Source organism: Mytilus trossulus, chromosome 10 (genome assembly GCF_036588685.1).
Source record: "Mytilus trossulus isolate FHL-02 chromosome 10, PNRI_Mtr1.1.1.hap1, whole genome shotgun sequence".
NCBI lineage: Eukaryota > Metazoa > Mollusca > Bivalvia > Mytilida > Mytilidae > Mytilus > Mytilus trossulus.
In genome coordinates this window covers 30,203,010-30,226,738 of record NC_086382.1, presented here as the reverse complement: position 1 = coordinate 30,226,738, position 23,729 = coordinate 30,203,010, and the positions used below count along the sequence as shown (strand labels likewise).

The window sequence follows — 23,729 nt, the reverse complement described above, 5'->3', positions numbered from 1 at the left end:
TAAATTTGATTTTTTAGCCTTGATTTCAGCTTTAGTTCTTTCTTAAGTGAACCGAGTGAAAACGGGGTCTCAGGAACAAAATTTGCTATTTCAAGTCTTTTTTCATGTCTAGTATATAAGTTGTTATAAAAGCAGCCGAACAGCCAAACTGACACACCCCTTTAGCAAGGGTATACTGTCCGACTAGAGAGATCCAGGGATGTCAACATTTCTGTACCCAAGCACTAAATAGATTTGAATAAAATGATATACATTAATGTTGCAGCTACCCAACGACACAAACAAATCAAAACACGAGGAGTCAACTTAGTGTTTTGTTATAGAAAGATGCGTATACAGAATAAGCTCAAAACTGTCACCTGACTATAAATTACGGAGTTAATATACCAATATTTATTACAACAGGGACATTTGTTTTATACAACTTACCGTTAAAGATAGCTTGACTAGTGTTTGGAAAAAAAACCATCACCTGCCATTTTTTAAAAAGAATTTCGATCGATGGAAATCAAAGGAGATGTAGTTTAAACCAGTAGAAGAAAACACACTTCACTGTATAGGATAATGGTAAAATAAATTATGATAATGAACATATTAAATAAATATTCAGGACAATTATATATAAATATAATATGAGTATTTTTCCTACTTTGTACTAGATTGACGCGCTGTGCCATTTTGTATATGCATAAGATCACATGACGATATCAGTTCGCAGGACGAATGGTCACCCTACCAGGAAACATTTCTGGCTCCAAACAGACAAGTCTTTGCTCTTATATTTAATTAAAATCCTCGTATCTTTGTTCAATTTATTTTCCCTGACTGTTAAATACCGCTAGTAAAGCATTGAAACAGCAATAGCTTGATTCGCCCGAAAAATTTCCAGTATGCCTTCGGAATATACAAATAATGTCAACAATTGAAATTACGGCCGGGTATCTAACAAAAACAGCCAATATATTGTTTACGTCTGTGTTAGACTAGGTCGAGGCGTGAACCAACGACTTCCCGATATCGATGAAAACAAACACACGAAACAAACGAGGAGAGAGATAGTTATGGAAAATCGTCGATCATCTCCACTCGATTGCTTTTCTCACTTCGCCAGTTATCTCAATGAGTTGAGATGACCAATGATAACTGTTTATTGCTTTTAAACCTAATATGAGGCAGGCATTACCTGTGAATGGAGACGAAGTCTATGATTTTTGTTTAAATCAACAATGTTATAAAGAGAAACGGAAATACTGTAACGTTTCCGAATTTGGTTCTGTTGTTGGGGATTTTTAGTTGTTGTGACGTCATTTAAGTTATGACGTCATATGCAATGTAAACAAAAAAAAGCTGTCATTATGTAACGGTTTTTTAATCACAAACATTATTTTTAAAATGAATTAAGTATTTAGTTCTTTTCTTAGACTGATAAATATACATTTTATTCAAAGTCTCATGTAAAAAAGACCGGAAGCGGAAGTAGATTTCAGCGCAGATCTTGAAATTCAAAAAGCGCAAAAAAAAATAATTAACGATTTTGAGTCTATTAGTTCAAATAAAAATTCGGGAAATTTTCCCGATTTTTTTTTCTTTCTTTTTTTATTGATTTTTTTACTTTAATAGGGGACTTCGTCCCCATAGAACGCCGTTGTCCATTTCATGTCAATTTCATTAGCAACTCCACGTGTACCCTTAATTTCTAGCGATAGTTTTTCAATTTTTTTTATTTCACTCGACTGCGCTGAGAAAAAAAAGTACCAGCCATCAAGATCAAAGAAACTGTTTGTGAAAAAACGATAAATATTGGTATCAATAACTAATAAAGGATAAATATATTAACAACGTACGCAACATTCAATAATTCGAAAAGTCTCAAAAGATTCACAGATTATGATATATATGGTCCAATCGTCGTAACCACAATCTTTAAAAATTTCCAAGAATTGACCTAGTGGTTTAAAATTTTCACCGGGATTGTACTAACAATGACAGCTCGACTTGTGCCACATATGCGATAGGTTCTGCTTACCCTTCGGAAAGTGACATGAGATTACTCCAGCCTTTTGGTGGGTTTTGTATTGCTCAGTCTTTAGTTTTGTATACTGTGCGTTGCATGCTGTTGTTTGTCCCTTGGTAATTTACCTTTTTTACCATTCATGATATGAAGAAAAGATGAGTAAAGCCTTTTTTCAACTGATTTCTACAGTTCACTTTCATGTGGTACTGTTACACCGTCGTCCTAGGTTAGGAAGACGGTTGGTATCCCGCTAAAAAGTTTAACCCCGCCATATTCTATTTGTATACATGTGCCTGTTCCAAGTCATGAGCATGTAATTTTTTAAAAAGTTTGTGTACATAAATGATGCCGTTAGTTTTTTGTTTCAATAGTTTTACATATCATTTCGGGGCCTTTCATAGCTGACTATATTGAAAGACATACAGTGACCAATAATTGTTAATTTGTGTGTCATTTTGGTCTTTTTTGAAGACTTTTTTTTGTGGCAATCGCATCATATCTCCTTTTTTAGAATCATCTGGAAGTGATCAGAATTTTCTTTACCGTTTATTTGAAATAGGAAAATGAAGTCGTAGATCGTAAAGTTAAACACAGTATACACAGTATAAAGTAGTAATTTCAATTAAATCATACTATAAATTGCCTGAGCTTTTAGATGCAGTAAATTATTGTTTTAACAGAAACATCCTTAAGCAATTTAATTTATTTATAGCTGCTTTGCTCTTTCCATGACTTTAATCTTCTTGATTTACTACATGTATCAAACTGGGTTGAACATGTTAAGATAAACACAAATTTACGTTACAATTTTTTATTTGAAGAACCTATACATTCATGCGCATATACAAGATTGAAATTCAATTAAAAATATGATTTAAATGGTATAGCCAGATGCAATTGTTGGCTTTTTGCATACTGAAATGAGTGGCGGGATGAATCATATGTGAAGCCTTCGATTTAACAAGCGATGCATCTAGTCACACACACACACACACAAAAACACATTAACTCAAGCAAGTCAATTTCCATTCGATTTGTGATAATCTATCTCACGTATATTTTCTTCAACTTTTTCAAAATATTCTTTGTGTTTTTTCAGAACAAGGAGACCAATATCGTCACTTGCTTTTTTACTTTGTTCATTCAATTCTGCTCGACGACGTTCAATTTCTTCTTTATCCGTGGTTGGATCTAGTGCGACAAGACTACCCAATCTGTTAACTTGGTCCAATAAATGCTTGTCTGATACTTCAACGTATGTGGATGTTATGGCATGAATAGCATACGTCATAGTGCTAACCTCGAACAGTTCTTCAAATATAAGTTTATTTACAATTTCGTTTATTTTTCCTTGTTTCAACTTTGAATCAACTGCAAATGTCATATCATCTACTAAACTGTGCACGTTCTCGTGAAATTTCATTTTTATTATTCTAGAAATAGTTTGGAAAACCCTAACCATATTTCCCCATTCAGAGCGAACTTCTGATATTGAATTCAAACCTTTAGCTAACATTTTGCGTATGTCGTCAAAATTAACTTCTTCTATTTTGAAGCTCTCTAATTCTTTCAAAGTATCTGTTATCCTCTCGTTAGTTTTAAATATGTTTTGGAAAGTTTCCTCTTTACTACGTCTGGAGTCTTTTAATGCATCTCTTGAACTTTCGACTTTTATATTTGATCTCGTTATTTCATGCTGAACCAATGTGTCCGAGCTTAATATTGTTTGCCAAAGTCCAGCTCGAGTTTTATACATATGTTCTTTTGCATCTGCCAAAAATTGTTGAACGTCAAGATGAATATCTTCAATGTTTATGACTACTTGTTTCACTTCATCGTCATCTCTCATCATCTCTTTTCAAGTTCAATTAATTTATCGCTACATTCGAATGCATTCTTGATTATCTTTATACCCTGATGATGAGCATCTGTATGTTCTGAATCCTTCTTAAGCTTTTTGTCAATATATGAGAAAGTATGTTTTAAACCTCTTACGTCATCTATTTGAATCCAGTCGGGTTCTTTTTGTCCATTTTTACTACCAGCAGTGGCTATTTCAACCAATTGATCAACTGCTAGGTTTAGATCTTCTGCAAATCTGAATGCACGATTTTTTCCCTTGTCCTCTGCTGATTCTGTTTTTCTTGTGTCATGAGATTGATCGTACATTGAATGACCTCTTCTAAATAGTAATTTGTTTACAACTCCAAAAGATCCATCAACTATGGAAAGCGCCATCAGCTTAATCAAAGACGGTATATCATCAAGTGCTTTTTTAAAATCTTCTGATGCACTTTTAATCTCCTCCTCGATTTCCTCAAATCTTTTAGCCAATCTCTCTTTTTCTTCTTTTGATTTATTTACCTCTTCCTTCGCGGCTCGAATAGCCATTTTTGTATCTTTAGCCTTCTCCTCATAAAAGCTTTTTGCCACTGTGCTAGCTTCTAGAAGTTCAGTTGTAACATTCATGAAGAGAAGAAAACGCGCTTCAACATCGAGAGACAGCTTGAGACACTCATCTGAGATTAATCCAATTTTCTTCAGAGTTTTTGTACTGAAATATTGCACTTCATCATTTGTGCCCTCTTTCATGACATTAACTAGTAATTTCAAATGTCTATCAATATTTTTCATATGCAACTTCATTGAGTCCATACTTATATGCGCCTCATTAAATGCATTCCATTCAATATTTGTTAATTGCACCATTGATGCACGGAATGAATCGGGGTATTTCAAATATTCAAACTGGTTTTTGAAAGATTTCGTTTTAAGTGTGAAGTCATTTCCAGTTGCTATAAGCAATAAATGGCCCATCAAAGCTATTGCCTGAGGAGGTGAGGTTAACAGAGTGGTCAAGCGCGTGTAAGGTGCGATTTCTGTGTCAGCTATCTTTTTAGCTCTCTCTATAAAGTTGAGCCTAGACATATCTTTCGTTTCCATTCCTGCTTCAAACGTCCTAGAACACATGAAATATCTGTTTTTATAATAATCATGAAATTTAGCCAAATACCAGCTTCGTAGTAAATATTTATTGCTTTTATTTGATTTAAAACTAATTTTCATTAAAGGGGCACTAGCTGTCAAATTTATGTTCACCGATTCTAATCATATTCTCATATTTGATTAATTATTCTTTCACTATTTTTTTTTCCATAACTGATTGATCAAAAAAATAAATAGGTTTTTCATATTTATTTCGTTGCTAGTGCCCCTTTAAAATATGATGTGTTGATCGAGATGTCAGATTTTGCGTTGAGGTATTTATTAGAAAACTTTTGAAATTAACACGCCCTTTACCAAATATTTTGAAATTTGAAACACACCTACTCATGATGACAAATTATAAATAAGGCATTTCAATTGGACCATATTTTAGTTTGTTAATTAATGTAAATCTTTAATGTAAGAATTCGAAAAAAAAGCCTTAAAGTACCCTTATAATGAAATATGAATATAGGTGATATGTTACTTGTTTTGTTTTAAACGTTTAAAGCACACACTAATGAATATCACATGTGTGAATGTCAAAGGGTGTTCCCAATTCGGTATAAGAATAATTTTGTTTTCAATATACATTGCAATAAGATTAACGGTACCAATTTTCTTGCAACATAAGAAATTCAACTTACCTGAGAATACATGTTAAAATGATAACACACGCAGGACGACAACTACCACTGAATACCTTCATTTTGTATACGTCTTCAAAATAAAATTAAACATGTTGTACATATTATAATTGTGGATATTTTAATAGGAGAATCATATGCTTAGTATCAACGACGTTTTTCAACAACTGTTTTCTCTAAAAACAATACAATCATAGGTACACAGTTACATGCCGAAAACAAAATACTTATAATACATAATGTGTTTAGGTTAGATAACATTAGTGTTAAATGGGACACATTATCATAATGATAAAATACCGACAAAATACCCCCAAAACACCCAAGTAATAACATAAATGCACCTTTTGCCATCAGTAGGTCATTTTTCTCTGGGATTATGCTTTACACGTTTTTTGAAAATGATATTTAACAAGAAGGTTTAACCAATGTCTCTCTGCCAATGAAATTATTCTTAAAAACTGGTATCGACACAAAAATCAGATAAGGGAAGAGATGTTTATACATGGTATAGTGTCATAATCATAGTCTTTTTTATTTAATTATTCAGGTATTCTTGCATCCTTAATTGGCATTCAATTGTTCAGGTTTGAACATTCCTGAAACACGCAAACTGCCTAAGGCGCACGAATCTTTCGGCTACCTTCTGTGTATTTTGTCAGAGAAAACTCTCATCCAGAACTCAAATGACTTTAACAACAATAGGTCTATGTACGACATTCAATAATAAGCAACACCCATAGCACTGAGTCAACTATAAATGACACAACAGGCCTGCTGTTAACATGGTAAAGCATCTCTAACGAGAACAACTAACGCCAAAGTATATGTACAAAATAATAAATGAAAATCAAAAATGATAAACAACATCAACTTACAAGTACTGGATGCTGGTAGGCTCATGAATTAAAGACAAGCACATACAGAATGTGGAAGTGTTAAACATATTTGTTTGTGCTTAGCCAATCCCGAACATAGGACAGTGGTGTAACAGCACAATCCAAGAAAAAAACTGTACACAAATATGATTGTAATAAAAAATGATAGACATCAGCAAAAACCAACAAACAATTACCGTTTCCTGAGTTGGGACCGTACATACTGAATATGGTGAGGTTGGACATACAGACACCAAACGCCAAACAAACCTAGGATAGTGGTGTAACATAAAAACAAACCATACAATCAGTTTAAACCAGCTTAGCTCAAGTGTTTTATCAAATTTTTATAAAGCCCAAAAGAACACAGCAGACAGATCTCACAGTGCTTGCAGTTATGGGAAGCTAGTACAAAGCAAATAACATGAATAACACTGGAAAAAAGATTTGATAGTATACACTTAAATAACATGCAATACACATCTAACATCCAATGAGTTTAGTGTGTTTATGTATTACGACCTTGTCTACCCTCTTGACATAATTTCTTCTTATTTTTTTAAGTTTAAATAAACTAGGTATTGTTAAACATTTAATTACTTATAAATTTTCTGAAATTAAACATGTTTAATGTGTTCATTACTTATCTGCCATGTAAAGTATAGTTTTTGCAGAGAGATATGCACTTACCGTTAGTAAATCTTGTAACAACATATACGTGGCAATCAGTTTGTCTATATTTAGATCCAGGTTAACCAGGCAATTTTGCGAAAATTGCAAGGCGCTCAACTTCCATGGAACAGCACTTGTATCATTTTATGAAAGTAGTGTGAATAATGATATGCATTAATGATAAAAGATAAAATTGCACTAAAAGACCTTTCTTTCAATTTGAATACCGTTATTTCATTTTGTGTTTAACATGTTTAATCGGCTTCGGTATAGAAAAAATGTTATCACACATATGTCTTCTTTATAATTATGTATCCTTGTATATTTTTTTATAATCAATACATTAATCAAAATGAAATGATTAAAATGTGTGTGTGTGAAAGAAAATTTGGAGTAAATATTTGATTTACTATAACATGTCAAATAATTTGAAAATATAAATCGTGATTTATCCCGTGTTAATTCGTTTTAATATACAATACGATTATTTCGTTTCCAACAAAAATTTGGCTACATATATTCTTTGTCTGTCTGATTTTATATTCAAAGGGTTGATATGATCACCTGCAAGCTTGCATATCCTTTTCATTTGAACTTGGCAATAGTACCACAACTCCTCTGATGAGTAAAATATGAGCTAAATATTGTAAAAATGAGGGGATGTTTTGTGTTATTGCGAAAACACTGTAACAGCAATAACATTATTAAAATAACTAGAGGTCAATAAAAAATCTTAAACCATGGCTACAAATATTCGTAATGTCCTGATTATACTCTTCCTAAAACGATGAGCTTACATATAACAATGTTCACCGAATTTAATCACATTCTCATATTTGATTTATAACAATGTAAAACATTTATCGAAACTATTAAAAGTCTAAAAATAAACAATTAACAGGAGACGGACATGCAAATATGTAGCTTCGTTTCGTGTGTATTTTATTCAAGACACCATCTAATTAATTATCGAGTTGACCTCTAAAGTCATCCGATGACCATATAAGCGATGTAAACATAAATATAGATATAAATAGACTAAGCAAACTCGTGCTATGAGATTACTCTAGGTCTATTTAATTTCATATTATAGATGAAAAATAAATGTTTATCATCGTTTTTACCTGTATAAGAATGAAAAAGCTAAAAGATTTAATTGAAGTTCACATGGATACGGGTTCAATGAGTCATAATCAATGTGTATAGCTTATTTTGACAAAATTGAACTACATATACTGGCGGCTAAAAGCGAATTAATGTATCACTACTTTTCTATTGATTTAGCAAAAATAGTTTATTTGATTTTTTATACATCTCGTAGCAAGTGGCCCTTTAAGTCTTCTGTGAAATGAAAACATGCTGATTAAGAATTTTTGATATCTCAAAAATAGCCAAATTATTGTTCAAATATGTCGTGTGTACCTTTCAAACTGAAAATGTTTCATAATCGAATTCTTTTCTCTTGTTGAATTAGAAAATTACTTATGTGAGACTTTTGAATTTTCTTTTCTTTTGACATTATCATTTCCGTTGTCGCCTCGCAAATGAATATTTCACTGCATTTCTCTTGCGTACTATTTATGTCTGTTTGTCTTGTTCTTTTTCAGCCATGGCGTTGTCAATTATTTATTATGAGTTTGACTCACGTTTTGATATCTTTCGTCTCTCGTTTGTAAATATGTGGTGCGGTATTTGTTTTTTGAAGTGGTATCAGACAGAAATGAATTTAAATCCAAAGAGCACCAGGTCAGGTTCATAATAGAGATTGATAACCGCTCGTCTTATGTTTTACCTTGATTTGTACTCTTATTTAAATCATGAGTTATAGCGACAGCTTACACACATTCTTAAACAAATAATTAGTAAAATTGAGAATGGAAATGGGAAATATGTCAAAGAGACAACAACCCGACCAAAGAAAAGAAAACAGCCGAAGGCCAACAGTGGGTCTTCAACACAGAACGGGAAGTCCAGCACCCGGAGGCGTGCTTCTACTGACTCCAACATACAAATTTGAACTATATCATTGAAAATGAATGTCATACTAAACTGTACATTGTAACAAAAGAAAATAAGCAAAATGAAATAGATGCAAAAATTATCGAAGGTCTACTAGCTGTTACTGACATGCCAGCACCAGACATAAATAAAACATACTGATGGATTTTATCTTCATCATATGACAATCAAGTACAATCCGTTACCAATATTTCGGCATAGCTAAATGTAACGTTTTTGTCTTTTAATGATTTACAACAAACTCACTGGATGTTGCATGACAACTAATGAATGTTTTTTAGTAGTTGTTTTCTTATATATTTCATCTAGCTGGCAGAAACTGCATATAGTCTTCTTAGATCCGCTCTTTTTTCGTTGTGGGGTGTATACATTGCCTTCCTCGTCTAGTCCACAGTTAAAAAATTGTTTTCGAGCGTTTAATCTATCGGATAAGTTAAGTCCTTTTCAAATGATTTTATCTTACGTTGTACTCTTACACCCCTTTTCCATTTAGGGAAGGGTTGGTCACAAGAAAAAGAACATGAATACGCTGCAACATTTCATACATGCCTGTCCTAATTTAGGGCTCTGTAATTGCGTGGTTGTCGATTTTTGCTGGTTTTTATATTTTTTACATCTTCACATATTTTGTTTTTGTGTAAGACAAGATCACAGTTCACAGATTGGGACATAGGGGAGTAAAGAGAAGGATCGGCGGCTGCATACATGCATTTGATTCACCCCGCCACTCATTTCAGAATATATATAGCCAATAATTGAATCTATGAATACCTCAAATAAAAAAAAAATGATTTGTAAAATTGTATTTTTTCATAATTAAGTAATAAGTTACTACATGTATATGAAAGCTCTGGTATTTTATAGGACATTCCAGTTGAAATAATTACTTTATACCTTATTTCAACTTTACGATTTGTGACATCATTTTCTTATATCAAATATATGGTAAAGAAAGTTCGTGTCTCTTATGATTTTTAAAAACATGATTTGTAATTGCGAATGAGACAACTTTTCACAGATATTTTCAACTGTAGGTCATCGTATATGCTTTAACAATGATCAAAGCTATTATCGTATTGTCAGCTATGAAAGCCCCGAAGTGACAAACGTAACGCAATTCAAATGAGAAAACTAACGGTCTAATTTATGTACAAAAAATGAAACACAGCCAAATATGTAACACACCAGCAAACGGAAACCACCGAATAACAGGCTTCTGACTTTGGACAGGCACATGTATGTATATATACTCGTGTGGTCTAGCGGGACGGCTACAGTGCAGGCGATATGGTGTCACGATATCTCAGAAGCATGGGTTCGAATCTCGGCGAGGGAAGAACAGAAAAATTTGCGAAAGAAAATTTACAGATCTAACATTGTTGGGTTGATGTTTTGACGAGTAGTATATACATTATGTACACAGCCATGTATCACCATTACTGCTGGTGATCCGATGGATAAATCTGTTGAAGAGTTGTCACTGGCTCAGACGTACTTATACATAATGTATACACATAATGTGGCGATGTTAAATATGTTCGCGGGATTCCATCCCCTTACTTAATCTGGGACAGTGGTGTGGCAGTACAAAATAAAAACAAACTGTAAAACTCATTTGAAAAAGATTAACTAATCTATACATCATATCGATACACATAGAAATACATTTGACAATACAACACAGAAAGGATGTGACCAGGTATTGGACATCAAAACTACAAAAAAGACACGAAATAAAGATCTGAGAGCACTAATCGTTACTGACAGCTAGTTCAAAGCCATTTTAATAACTGCTGCAACCTGCAATTCCCGGTAAATTACCAGTTTTTAATGATTTTCTTTTAGAAAAGAATAAAATTGGTGTTCAGTAGTTTACTTTGCCAACTCTGTCACATCCTGTATTACAGGGACTTATGTTTTCACCTTACTTTACGGTCTAAAATGGAGAGGCGAAGGGAACATAAAATAAAAAAGGAAACAGTAAATAGAAAAAAAAACTTAACAACTACACACCAGTATTAAATTAACGTAATGCTGACATCATGATGAATACATACATATAGAAAAACTAACAAATAGATAATACTGAAATTGAGAAATTATTTTGATTTTCATGTAATTCTAATGTGTACAATTGCTTCAGCATTTTTGTAATTTTACTTTTTGCTATGCACATTGCACATTGCTCAGATAATGTTTTTAAAATTTAAAGCAAAATAGTATATGAATTGATCGGTTCTTTTGGAAACTGAACTTTGATATTGATCGCTATAATTATACACAAATATTTGTCGACTGTTGCGAACTTTGAATGGCAAATGGCAAATAATTAATGCCTATTCAAGACGAGAAACAATTAACAATTAAAGCACTAGATAGGTTCTCACTTGTTGATCAACGTTAAGGAATTGATATTTGCATGGCCAATGTAAATTAGAATATATTCAATATGGGCATACAATATACACGGTTTCTATTGATCTCTCAAAGAGATGTAGCAAAGTGTTGTTCTTGAAAGTACATAGAGCATGGCGCTCTCAGATTAAACGTCCCCTTTTCGATTCAACGCAACTGCATATGTATTATTCCCTCTAAGAAAAAACTAAAATTCAAACGTTGGCAAATAGTATCCATGTCTTCTTTTCATGAGTGTTAATCATTTTTAATTAGTTCTGGATATTTTGGAAAGATAGGCACATATAGCATTGTACTTCAACATCATCTTCTGTTTTCGACTCGGCAGTAATCATATGTTTCAGAAGTCTTCCATAGTTGTAAATTTTCAAGAGATTCAAAGAGATCTTCACGACACGGAAAGTAACCTAGATAAACAAAACAAAACATATTCACATTATTCCGTTTGCGTTTGCTGCCTACAGAAGACATTTGATGTGAATTCTGTGAGCGTTTTTACATTACGTTTTTTGTGTATTATTCCTCTCAAACAGTTATATTAATTTTACTTACTTTAATAAGTCGACCCTCTCACGGGTGCAAAATTACAAAACTGTAGAAATGATTATCATTCATATTACATTCACAGAAATTTAAAATAAAAATGCATTGATATTTTGAATAAATATGAACAAAATATGTATAATAGAAATGAAATTGTTTGACAGGAAAAGATGAAAGAAATGAGTCAAAATTTTGTCATATCTTGTCTGAATCCATAAACATTAAATTATCAGAAAATGAAAATATGCTGAATTTAAATTTTTAACGTCTCAAAAATCATAGTTCTTAATTATTGTTAAAATAAGTTTTTTTTACTTTTTCACCATACATTGTTGCATAATCGAATTATTTTCTCTTGTTAAATTGGAAAAAAATGATTTATGTCAGACTTTTGAGATTGACATTTCTGTTGTTGCAACTGAAATGAAAATGTCTTTTTACTTTTGGCCATGGCTTTGTCAGTTTTTTCATCTATGAGTATGACCGTCTCTCTTTAAACAGATTGAAAGATTATGTGTCCATTACACACCCGGATTGCAAATCAAGCACACTCCCTCCCGTTAGGGGTTTCGTATAATAATGTCCTAAAATATATGAGAACCTAATCCGTATCATATACATAAATGTAAGATAAACCGTAAATCGTGTATTGTAAATACATTTTTTTCACACGTTTAAGGTAAAAATATAACATTCATTACCATTGTCTATAAAGTATTCCTCTACAATTTTGCCTATTGCATACTGTGGATATACCTGCATAGCTTCTACCACAACGTTTGTGTCCATGCAAGACGTTCTCATTTTATCTGAAACAAGAGAAAGTTAGATATATGTTTTACATTTCAAATCAAGTGATTAAGAGATGTGACGACCCTATACAAAACAAGAATGTTCCCATAATTCACGGATGCCCCACTCGCATTATCATTTTCTATGTTCAGTGGACCATGAAAATGAGAAAAAAATCTCTTATTTTGTCATTATAATTAGAAAGATCATATGATAGGGAACATGTGTAAAAAGTTGTGGACTTTAACTTTATCACAAACTACTTTGACCCAAAACGAATCTCTGAAGCGGGATAGACGGAAGAACAAACTGACAAACTGACGAACGAACTGACGGACGCACGGACGAACTAACGGACCAACATACCAGAAAACATTATGCCCCTCTACCAACGTAGGTGGAGCATAAAAGTGTAGTGGAAATAATTTGATATAAAAAAATCCATGTCTATTCAATATTTAAAAGTAGAAGGAAAAGATATGGTTGGTTACTTAATCAATATTTCGTTAATGGGGACACAAACATAACAATTATAGGTCACCGTACGGCCTTCAACAATGAGCAAAGCCAATACCGCATATAGGCAGCTATAAAAGGCCCCGATTAGACAATGTAGATCAGTTCAAACGAGAAAACTAACAGCCTTATTTATGTAAAAAAATGAATTACTTGTTCTCGCATCATTTATGGTTTGATTCCTTTGTACAAACAATGTAGTATGCATGTTTTAAATCTCACTAATCAATACATGAAATGGAGACACATGGGATAACAACAAATCAAAATAATTTACATAAATGAATTCAAAACAAACAGAGACAAGAACAAATGAACTGTATAAACCTTTAAGATTTTTCAAAATTCTTATTAAAAATACGTTAACTCACTTTTCAGGAAAGTCTTGAGAATATTCGTATCCTGCAAAAAAAACGTGAAAGTAGATTAGACGAAGGGTATAAATAGGAGGACATGAATACCAATTCTACATCTAACAGATGTGATAAAAGTTCATATTATACTTTAAAACGATTAGTTGGTCAATGGTGATAACTTCATTCTACAACTCGGTCCAGTTACTAAAAATTATACGAAAATATAAATAAAGACAGAAAAAAACAAATATTGCCGTCTTCTTGATTATATTATTCATGTTCTCAATAAAGTAACGGATACGATTGACAGATAAGTGTAAGGGATATATTCATGAATAAACAAACAGTGAAGATAACGAAATAAACTCATTTAAGAATTGAATGCTTCTTTTCGTAAATTTATTGGGGTGTAAAAGCGTTGACCGAAGTACATTTTGTATGAAGCGCGGAAGCGCTTCATACTAAAAATGTGCGCACAGTCAACGCTTTTACAACCCTATAAAGTTACAAAAAGAAGCATTCAATACTTATAATTTCAGTTTTTAGCATCTGATCATGAAAACACGAATTTTACAATTTTTGTATTTTATTTACCTGTGCACTTTATTGTGGGACCACGTGTAATCATGAATGAAAAGTTTTATTGAGTGATGCAATTGCTTACAGAATAACAATGGATGTGCAATTAGCCAATCAAAATAAAGCATTATAATGAAACATACATCTAATGTAATTATAAGATAATATATAAATTTGACACCCTTTGCATTATGCATTTTCATGCCCATTGGAACGAACAGACGGACACTTATACCAGAAAATATTAGGCTCATACTATTGACGACAAAGAAAATGAAAGGAAAATAAACCTGTGACACGGTGTGAATATATTTTTCTCCTTTCTGTTGTAAGATGAATGGACATACAGGAAACCAGCGTGAGTGTTCTCTAAATGGATTATAACTCAACAGTTGGTTTCTTAGATTGCCATCACAGTAAAAGCAACATATTCTTTCTTTTCCACAGGAACCTATGAAAAGTTTTCGGAGATATGTTTTAAAAAGTATATAAGTATCGTGTGTTATAACTAAAACAATTTGTCTTTATTTCTACACACAACAAAACGCCAAATAGGCTATCAAATTCAAAAGCTTATCTTATAATGATATTTATTTTTTATTTTCTTATAACAAACATTGTTTCTTTATAAATGTTTATTTATTCGAAGACAGAAGGATGCAAATCTTTTTTAAAAAGTTTTAACGATTACATCGATGTTGTTTTGATATAACTATTATATTCGTATATACCAACATGTACACAAAGAATTTTACTTACTATCAGCAAAGAAACCTGCTTCTGCTACGCTTGAATATGGGTCAATAATTCCATTAAGATTTCTTTTCCTTGCTTCTAATGTTTTAAAGTCTGGATGAAGTGGGCCACTCGACACTCTTTCTCGTAGACGTAGCATCAGAGTTCCAACATTCATTTTCGAGAATCCATACATACAAGTTTTATTTTTACTGCAAAATATAGGAATAGTGTTGTTGTATCTGCAGAGCCTGCAGGGACAATAACAACATGGAGCCGATTTGATTGACTGATAATTAGAATATATAGATAAATCACTACAAATACGTTTATTTGATTGCACGATTGTTTGAGGTTTTCCTGGTTCTGGTATTGCATTCGTAGGTTGGGATAACATGCATGATTGTGCAATGCTTGTTGTACCTACTGATGAAGTTTCAACGCTATTATGTTCTGATCTTTCATTCGCTCTATGTTCAGTTGTGTTTCTACTATCAAAATTGGCATCATCATTAAAAGATGAAACTGACGAATGATTATTCTGATTGTTGGTCCCCTCTTCTGCCTGAACAGTTGTATTGTGTAACGTTACTGGAATTTCAACGTTATCTTTCGGATTTGCTTTTCTTCTACAACTATTGTCATGCTCATCAGCGAGTGAAATAACATTGTCCACCCGACTCATGTCTACTTTTACCTTGCAAAACTTGCATTCTACTACGAATCCATTGCCGGTGTATGAGAATCCCGTTCTAACAATTATGACAGGTGAATATGGAGAATGTGGCCAGTTGTGGAATGACGCAAGTCTCTGGGTTGTTTCAAATGTATTGATATCCGTCATTTCAAAAACCAAAAAAGATGAAAACTGCAGACTGAAATGTGGTTAAACCAGTTTCTTACGATATGTTTTAACTGAAAAGAATAAAGAAGAACATTAGCTTATGGTTCTTCATTAATATACTAATTCATACATATTGTGAAAAAAACTTTAAAAAAAATACAGTGACATACTTTAGCAAAGAAGAAGCCTCTAAAGGGAACATAGTATTGGTGTTGTATTTTGCAGTTTTGCAGCAATCTATATATCAAAACTCAGATGAAAAGAAAAGCAAACAAACTACTAAACTATTCTGTCTCTATTTGTGCAAATAAGTCATCCAGTTTATTGCTTATGAGTTTGAGGGCCCCTCTCAGTCTCATTTATCTCAGATATTCACAATTCCCAAATATAAATCTAACTTATAAAAGTAGATAAACATATACAAGAGAGCCAGTCAAAGTCATTAGATATTAGTTGATAGTAAGTGTGTTGACATCTGTATAAAACGATTCACACATAGGGCTTTTAACTTCCATATCCATACGTCTTTATCAATAATTTCTATATTACAAGGAATCACATTTTATTCTACAAATCTTAATTAGCACTGTCAGTAAAAAAAAAAACTTCAGTAAATGTACTTGTAATATGAATTGTTCTTTGATTGGTTATTTGCCAATGCAAATATGTTATTCGTCATTAAAAATCAAAGTAAGATCAAAACAAGATGTAGTATTATTGCCAATTAGAAAACTCTCCATGAGTGACCCAATGACACAGAAATTAAGAACAATAGGCTACCGCCAAATAAAATGACTAGAACCCATACCAAAATAGTCACTCCTAATCTGAACACGGTCAAAAAATGAATTTGAACAGATGCCTAGGATATAAAAACTTTTGCAATTGTCAATACTATATACAACTCGTCTAAACATCAACCCACCAATGTTAGATCTGTAAATTTGCTTTCGCAAATTTTTTGTTCTTCCCTCACCGGGATTCGAAACCCATTCTACTGAGAAATCGTGACACCAAATCGCCTGCACTGTAGCCGTCCCGCTAGACGCGAAAGCAAATTTACAGATCTAACATTGTTGGGTTGATGTTTAGACGAGTTGTATATACATAATGTACATAGCCATGTATCACCATCATTGCTGGTGATCCGATGGATAAATCTGTTGTAGAGTTGTCACTGACTCAGACGTACTTATAAATATAATGATTTTCTGTGACTGTATCTTCCATTGATTTGTAGGATCCTTTACTATAGATAATTGAGCTGATCTGTAACAATAACATCTCCCTGCCTTATATATCATGTACTGTAGTACGACGCTAGATTAAAACTGACGAGGAAAGGTAACACACGACCACCGAAAGCTTTACTTTTGTGAAGCCCAGGTGGTCGTGTGGTCTAGCGGGACGGCTACAGTGCAGACGATTTGGTGTCACGATATCATAGTAGCATGGGTTTGAATCCCGTCGAGGGAAGAACAAAAAAATTTCGAAAGCAAATTTACAGATCTAACATTGTTGGGTTGATGTTTAGACGATTTATATATATATATGGGTTAAAGAACATCAGTTGTTCGACCTGTTAGTCAAATGCGTTTTGTTTAAATATACTTTTTTCACTTTGTTGGTCTTTTGGAAAATGTTGTTTGTGCTGTTTTGACCCTTCTACAACGAAATTTGTTTGACATGCACACGTATAACAATTGCGGTTTTTATCCAACGCAATCATAGGTTTGAACGTAGTTTTCAATTGAGACTCGTTTATATATATTTTTTGTTTGGGCATGTATTATATTTTCACTCCGGTTTATATGATCTGTTCATCCTATATTGACTCTTAAATTCAATAGTCAATCTTAAATTGAGAGTAAATTATATGGCCTTCCAAATACCGTTTTGATCCCTAACATCACTGAAGAGACATATATTGTCGAAATCTAGATCTGGTGTACTAAAGAAATATTGACACCGAATGTTTGCGGCGCAACATCGTGGCCACAAGTTAACAATTTTTTTTTTCTATGACGTATTAAATTTATATTAAGATCCAGTTTGTTACATCTTGTGACCAATTTTATTTGGCAGTCGCGAATGGCAGTCAGCAGGGTTAAAGAACATCAGTTGTTCGACCTGTTAGTCAAATGCGTTTTGTTTAAATATACTTTTTTTCACTTTGTTGGTCTTTTGGAAAATGTTGTTTGTGCTGTTTTTAGACCCTTCTACAACGAAATTTGTTTGACATGCACACGTATAAAAATTGCGGTTTTTATCCAACGCAATCATAGGTTTGAACGTAGTTTTCAATTTAGACTCGTTTATATATATATTTTGTTTGGGCATGTATCATATTTTCCCTCCGGTTTATATGATCCGTTCATCCTATATTGACTCTTAAATTCAATAGTCAATCTTAAATTGAGAGTAAATTATATGGCCTTCCAAATACCGTTTCGATCCCTAACATCACTGAAGAGACATATATTGTCGAAATCTAGATCTGGTGTACCAAATAAATGTCTAAATTACTTATAGTATCAACTCACAGTTAACACAACAAAAACCTGCTTTCCTTTTCCCGTAGACGAAATTACCTACGTGCACTTCCGATTATAACGGCCCTTCGATTGTGTATGATTCTTGAGATGATAATATACAGTAATATCATGAATCACAAATCTTATTATATAAAGTTCAGTATGTGTGACGAAGTTATTTTTAAAAATTAACCGACACAAAGTTGTGCAATTACTATAAAACGATGAATAAAAGGCTTAAGATGTTGTTTTGTATACTTTAATTGGTCAATTATTTAACTACAAAATCTAAATACAATGTTGTTTGCGTTTTAGGTTGCACTTTGTATATACAGCTGTTTCTTAAACCACGTCTCTTTTAGGGTGGTTTAGAATATTCATAGAAAATTAATTCCCAGTTATGCTCCGTGTGTTCGAATCTCTAAGGAATGTTACCAGAAAACATATATGTGCATATTGTTTACTTTGAAATCTGTGGTAATTCTCATTCGAGGTAGGGGTTGTTAAGAAAATTAATAGTTAACTGTAGTTTAAACTCTGAAAAGTTCAGGGCATATACACGTTGAAAATATGCCGCACAGCCCTATATTTTGACCTTTGAAAAACAATTGTAGCGCATATGAACTTTCAATTCTAGGATAACATTTTTTTCAAAACATCATAGTAAAAGTAGTACAGATTTAGCCATTGCATTGTCAATATCTACATAAATGCAACCTGTTGGTGAGTTTTTCTTTTTCCTTTGTAAGACGTGTAATTGTGGGAGGACATTGGTAATGTTAAGTCGACTCATTAGCCAAAAAAACAGCCTCTACATCGTGCTAAATATTCACGAAAAGCTAAACACTTAACGCTAAGCAACAAACAATAAATCTACCATCGAAGATTTAAAAGACAAAAAGTTAGCAATTCCAAACAATTTTAGAACAAATTAAATAGAATTTCGAAACCATCAACAACTTAGAATGAGTATTAATTTTATGGTTTTACTTTTTTTGGTTAGGGTATATGTACAAGAATGTCCTCTATTCAAAACCAGATTTGTTTTTAAAGATTTTATGTATGTTATATGCAAGCTTTCTTATCGACAAGACTGTGTGCAAGCTCAAACTTCTTATTTATTCAAGGCAGTATTAAAGTTAGGATCAGATGAATTTATCCAAAAAGGTGCATACGACCATGAAATCCTTATTGTATTATCAATCTAGAATAATAATCTTTATTCGAAAGCAATACAGCTTATAGAATATAAATATTACAAGTATTCAATTACATCAATGAAATATATTTACATTTAAACAATTAGACAAATAATCATATAAGTAAGTATACCCATATAACAGTACAGCAGAGTATGATAAAACAGAACACATATTAAGCATTTATAATGATTAAATTAATTACGTGCCTTCTCGGCAAGAAATAAAAACTTCCCTAAATTGTTAAGTTCCTTTACATTACAAACAGATAGCAGTTGTATGAGTTTAAAATTAGAAGGTTTTCTCCAATAATAAGGTTTTATAAATTTCATTCGAAGTTCATTGTACTTTTCACAAACTAAAATAAAATGATACTCATCTTCAACTTCTTGTTTATCACACATATTACAAAATCTCAGATGTCTCTCAATATTATAAAATCGACCAGTCTCTATATTCAAACAGTGAGCAGATATGCGATATTTACAAATAAATGGTTTATAAATATAATTTACAGCATGATCTAAATAAAATTGTAACATGTTGGGGTCAAATACATATCTATACAACATACATTTTGGTGAGTCTTCAAAAAATGAGTTCATTTCACTATGAAAGCTATGAAAGCTACCCTTTACTCTATCTTTGAATTCACTTAAAAACAAATCCACATTTATTACACCCTGATATAACCATACATCCTGGAACCCATACATGTATAATATGTCTCTAATTCGACAGGCCCAGTTATATTTGTCGTTTGGTTTTTTAATACATCTCTCGAGCATTTCTTCATAACAACATTTAAGAATACAGTTATCAGAACATAATAGCTTAACCAATATTTTAACATTCGACAATATCTTTCTATAAACATAGGGTAACGTCCCAACTCACAATAAACCATATAATTAACAGTAGATGCTTTAAATCACTTCCCTATTAGCTTTTTAATTGACAGACGTAAACCAACTTTTATTTTCCACATACAAAATTAATTCAAGTTAAAATTATTGATTTTAAATTTCGTGTATTCAAATTGAGGTCACCCACAATCTTAACCGACCCATTTTTAATCAAATACTTTAGATATAAGCTTGAAATTTATCAATGAATATCAATATTTTGATTTTATAACTAAAAATAGACGCGTAACAATAATGTACATTTGTCGGTCTATTGCCTAAACCAATGGATGCAACATCGACATTTTCTTCAGATCAACTGACCTGACAATAAACTTAGATATTCTTTTCTGATTTAAATATATTTATATAAATAAAATATTTGGTATCCAAATAAATGTGGTGTAATCTATTATATAGGTCACCGTACAATCTTCAACAATGCACAAATTCCATACCATACAGTCAGCTTTATGAGGTACCGATATGACAACATGAAACAATTCAACGGCATGTTTAATACACAAGAAATGAAAACAAAATACTACATAGTGACATTAAATAAGGCATTTAACAATAGTTATAAACTGTTTTCGGTTTATATTTAATATGTTTAATAAACAAACATTTTAAGATCAAATTTAACACGATTTTCCATTTATATTGAAACTTACCTCTTTCGTGTATTTCAAGAATGATCCAGGACCTTCTCGTTCAGGATAATACATATTATAAGTTTCAATCGTTGACTTATTCATAATGTTTACAAACAATGTGAATCTTCTAGAAGTTTACGTCATAGATTGGAACATTCGAGAAGATACTAGTCTGTCACATGTTGATTATAGGACTTTAAAAATAAACTAAAACTAACACCATGACATTTTTCAACTGATTTTTCATTGGTTTATTATATATAGACACAGTGTAATGAAATGTATGTAAAATTATAAAGTACAAGGCAAATTCAAAAAGAGGAATAACAACTTACATTTTAATCTGACTTCAATGAATACTACAGACATACATGTAGTATTTAAATGATTTTTTTAAACATTAATATGTTTTCTAGACAGCAACTTTTTAATTTGTAAGAGGGAGGGGATATGGTCTTTTGTCTGAGTCATTTCCCTGAAGTTAACTGTTCTTTCCTTTATTCTATGTCATGGTATAATCACACTTACTTTATATCTTTTTGTGGGGAAAATTTGGTTGATAATATAGGGAATCACTGGAGCATGACTGGATCGCCCCCTTTTGGGTCAGTCAGCCATTCTCCCTTATCAAAAGTTCTGAATCCGCCTCTATGTAGCTTTCTGTTTTCTTATATTTTGATACGTTTAGACTGTTTTAGTAATTTTTAAAGTTAACAGATCTGATACCTGGTCAGCCGTTTCACAACGATAAGATGTAGTTTCAACATTTTTGTCCAAAATGTCGACATATAATATTTCCTGTTAAATGTTAAATGCACTTAAAATACTTCGTATCATATTTTTTAGTATTGCCATGATTGCTGAACAAAATTATAACATATTTAGTACGAAGCTTACATGTTTAAGTGATGGGTCTAACGTAATAATATTTTCCGTACCTATTAAGGTCTTACTCTGGACGGGTCGGCCTTATTTCTGTATTCTTTATTTTAAGGCATTTTGTCCGATGCATAATATGATATGCCTATTTTTCTCTATTCTTTATACGTAAGCACCATTTTATTCTCTTTTCTATATTTTTTTGTGCCCATGATTTTTTCCCTTTAAAGGTCCATTCCGACCAACATATATCAAACATCCACTTTTATAATTTAAAAATTTGAACTGCTGGTGGGGATATACATATAATTTTTAGTCCCCTACAGACGATTTCGAAGGGGACTTTAGGTTTGCACTCCGTCCGTCTGTCTGTCTGTCCATCCATCAGTCCGGCAAATCAGCTTTCCACACTTTTTTCTTCGTTCTTTAAGATATTGATTTAGTATTTATTATATGGTTTTATCATGACAAATTATAGATCCATTTCGAATTTTACTCCATTCTGATGATTTAGTCTAGAGTTATGGTCCATAAAAAAATTCATATCTAATGTTAGAGTACTATGTTAAGCCTTATTTCTATACAAAGAAAGATAACTATTTTTTTTAAAGAAATTCTTTAGTAAATTGTTTGAAAAATTTGTGTCAGTTTGTTTGTTATTTTGTATCAACTAATATATATATATATATATATATATAGTGTCTAAAAATAGCAACAATCAACATTCAATCTATCTAGGTGTGGATCAGTTTGTAAATAAACTGATGCAGTTACTAAATTGAATTAAGAAACAAGAAACAAGAAACTTCAAAATTTGGGTGTTACAAACAATGCGGTAGAAGGAACTGTAAGTGCTGTAAAGCCGCCAACACTGACCACTCCTTCAGCAGGACAGTAACAAAGCAGCGATACAACATCTATGTTACATCTAATTGCAAAACGGAAAATAGTATTTATATTCTTACTTGTGGAACTTGGAAGCTGAAGTATGTTGGTGAAACAGAAACCACATTTAACATCAGACTAAACAATCATCGGTCGTTTTATACAAAAGGAAGAAACTGTCCAATTACGAGACACCTCTTAAGAACAGGACATACTTTTGAAAATATCACCTTTCAAATAATTGAGGTAAACCAAAATTGGGACTCAGAAATGAGAAAAAAAGAGAGAAAGGTTCTGGATGCATCAGCTACGTACTCTTGAACCTGATGGACTTAATGAGAGGGATGAAAAACAGTTCTACCCGAAAGCAAAGGAATAACTCATAAATTTTACTTCTATTTAACTAAAACAACTATTTGGTCCGAGTACACAGTTATCGTCCTTTGATTTTCGTTGTCCACGAATATAGTCCTTAGTTTGGACAGTGTGTTACTTGCCAATTTTTGTTATACGCCTTCCAAATTTAATTCTCCATGTTTTATGCCTCATATAGCAAGTTGGGGGATGAAATGACACTGTAAAAAAATTTGGGTCATAAATATTTAGGTAAAGTAGTGATTAGGTCCAGCTGAAAAAGGTCAAAAATTAGCACTTTGGAAGCTGTCAAAAGATTTCA

At 32.2% G+C, this 23,729-nt stretch overlaps 2 protein-coding genes across 3 annotated transcripts; both read right to left on the bottom strand.

Moving 5' to 3' along the window:
* Nucleotides 1–2,826: 2,826 nt before the first annotated feature.
* Nucleotides 2,827–7,479, bottom strand: LOC134687193 (uncharacterized). The gene is made up of 3 exons (XM_063547287.1): nt 7,215–7,479; nt 5,647–5,719; nt 2,827–4,973 (listed from the first exon to the last, which is right to left on the bottom strand). The coding sequence occupies exons 2-3, from the start codon at nt 5,706–5,708 to the stop codon at nt 3,863–3,865; spliced, it is 1,173 nt and encodes a 390-aa protein (XP_063403357.1). The 5' UTR covers nt 5,709–5,719; nt 7,215–7,479; the 3' UTR covers nt 2,827–3,862.
* Nucleotides 7,480–11,293: 3,814 nt separating this feature from the next.
* On the bottom strand, nt 11,294–21,460 carry LOC134687192 (E3 ubiquitin-protein ligase XIAP-like). Of its 2 annotated transcripts, none has more exons than XM_063547285.1 (6): nt 21,308–21,460; nt 15,176–16,066; nt 14,707–14,867; nt 13,853–13,883; nt 12,875–12,982; nt 11,294–12,037 (listed from the first exon to the last, which is right to left on the bottom strand). In XM_063547285.1, the coding sequence occupies exons 2-6, from the start codon at nt 15,993–15,995 to the stop codon at nt 11,934–11,936; spliced, it is 1,224 nt and encodes a 407-aa protein (XP_063403355.1). In that variant the 5' UTR covers nt 15,996–16,066; nt 21,308–21,460; the 3' UTR covers nt 11,294–11,933. The 2 variants fall into 2 exon arrangements, with proteins under 2 accessions (XP_063403355.1, XP_063403356.1); XM_063547286.1 differs by lacking the exon at nt 21,308–21,460 and having other exon boundaries at nt 15,176–15,363; nt 15,849–15,928.
* Between the last annotated feature and the right edge of the window lie 2,269 nt (nt 21,461–23,729).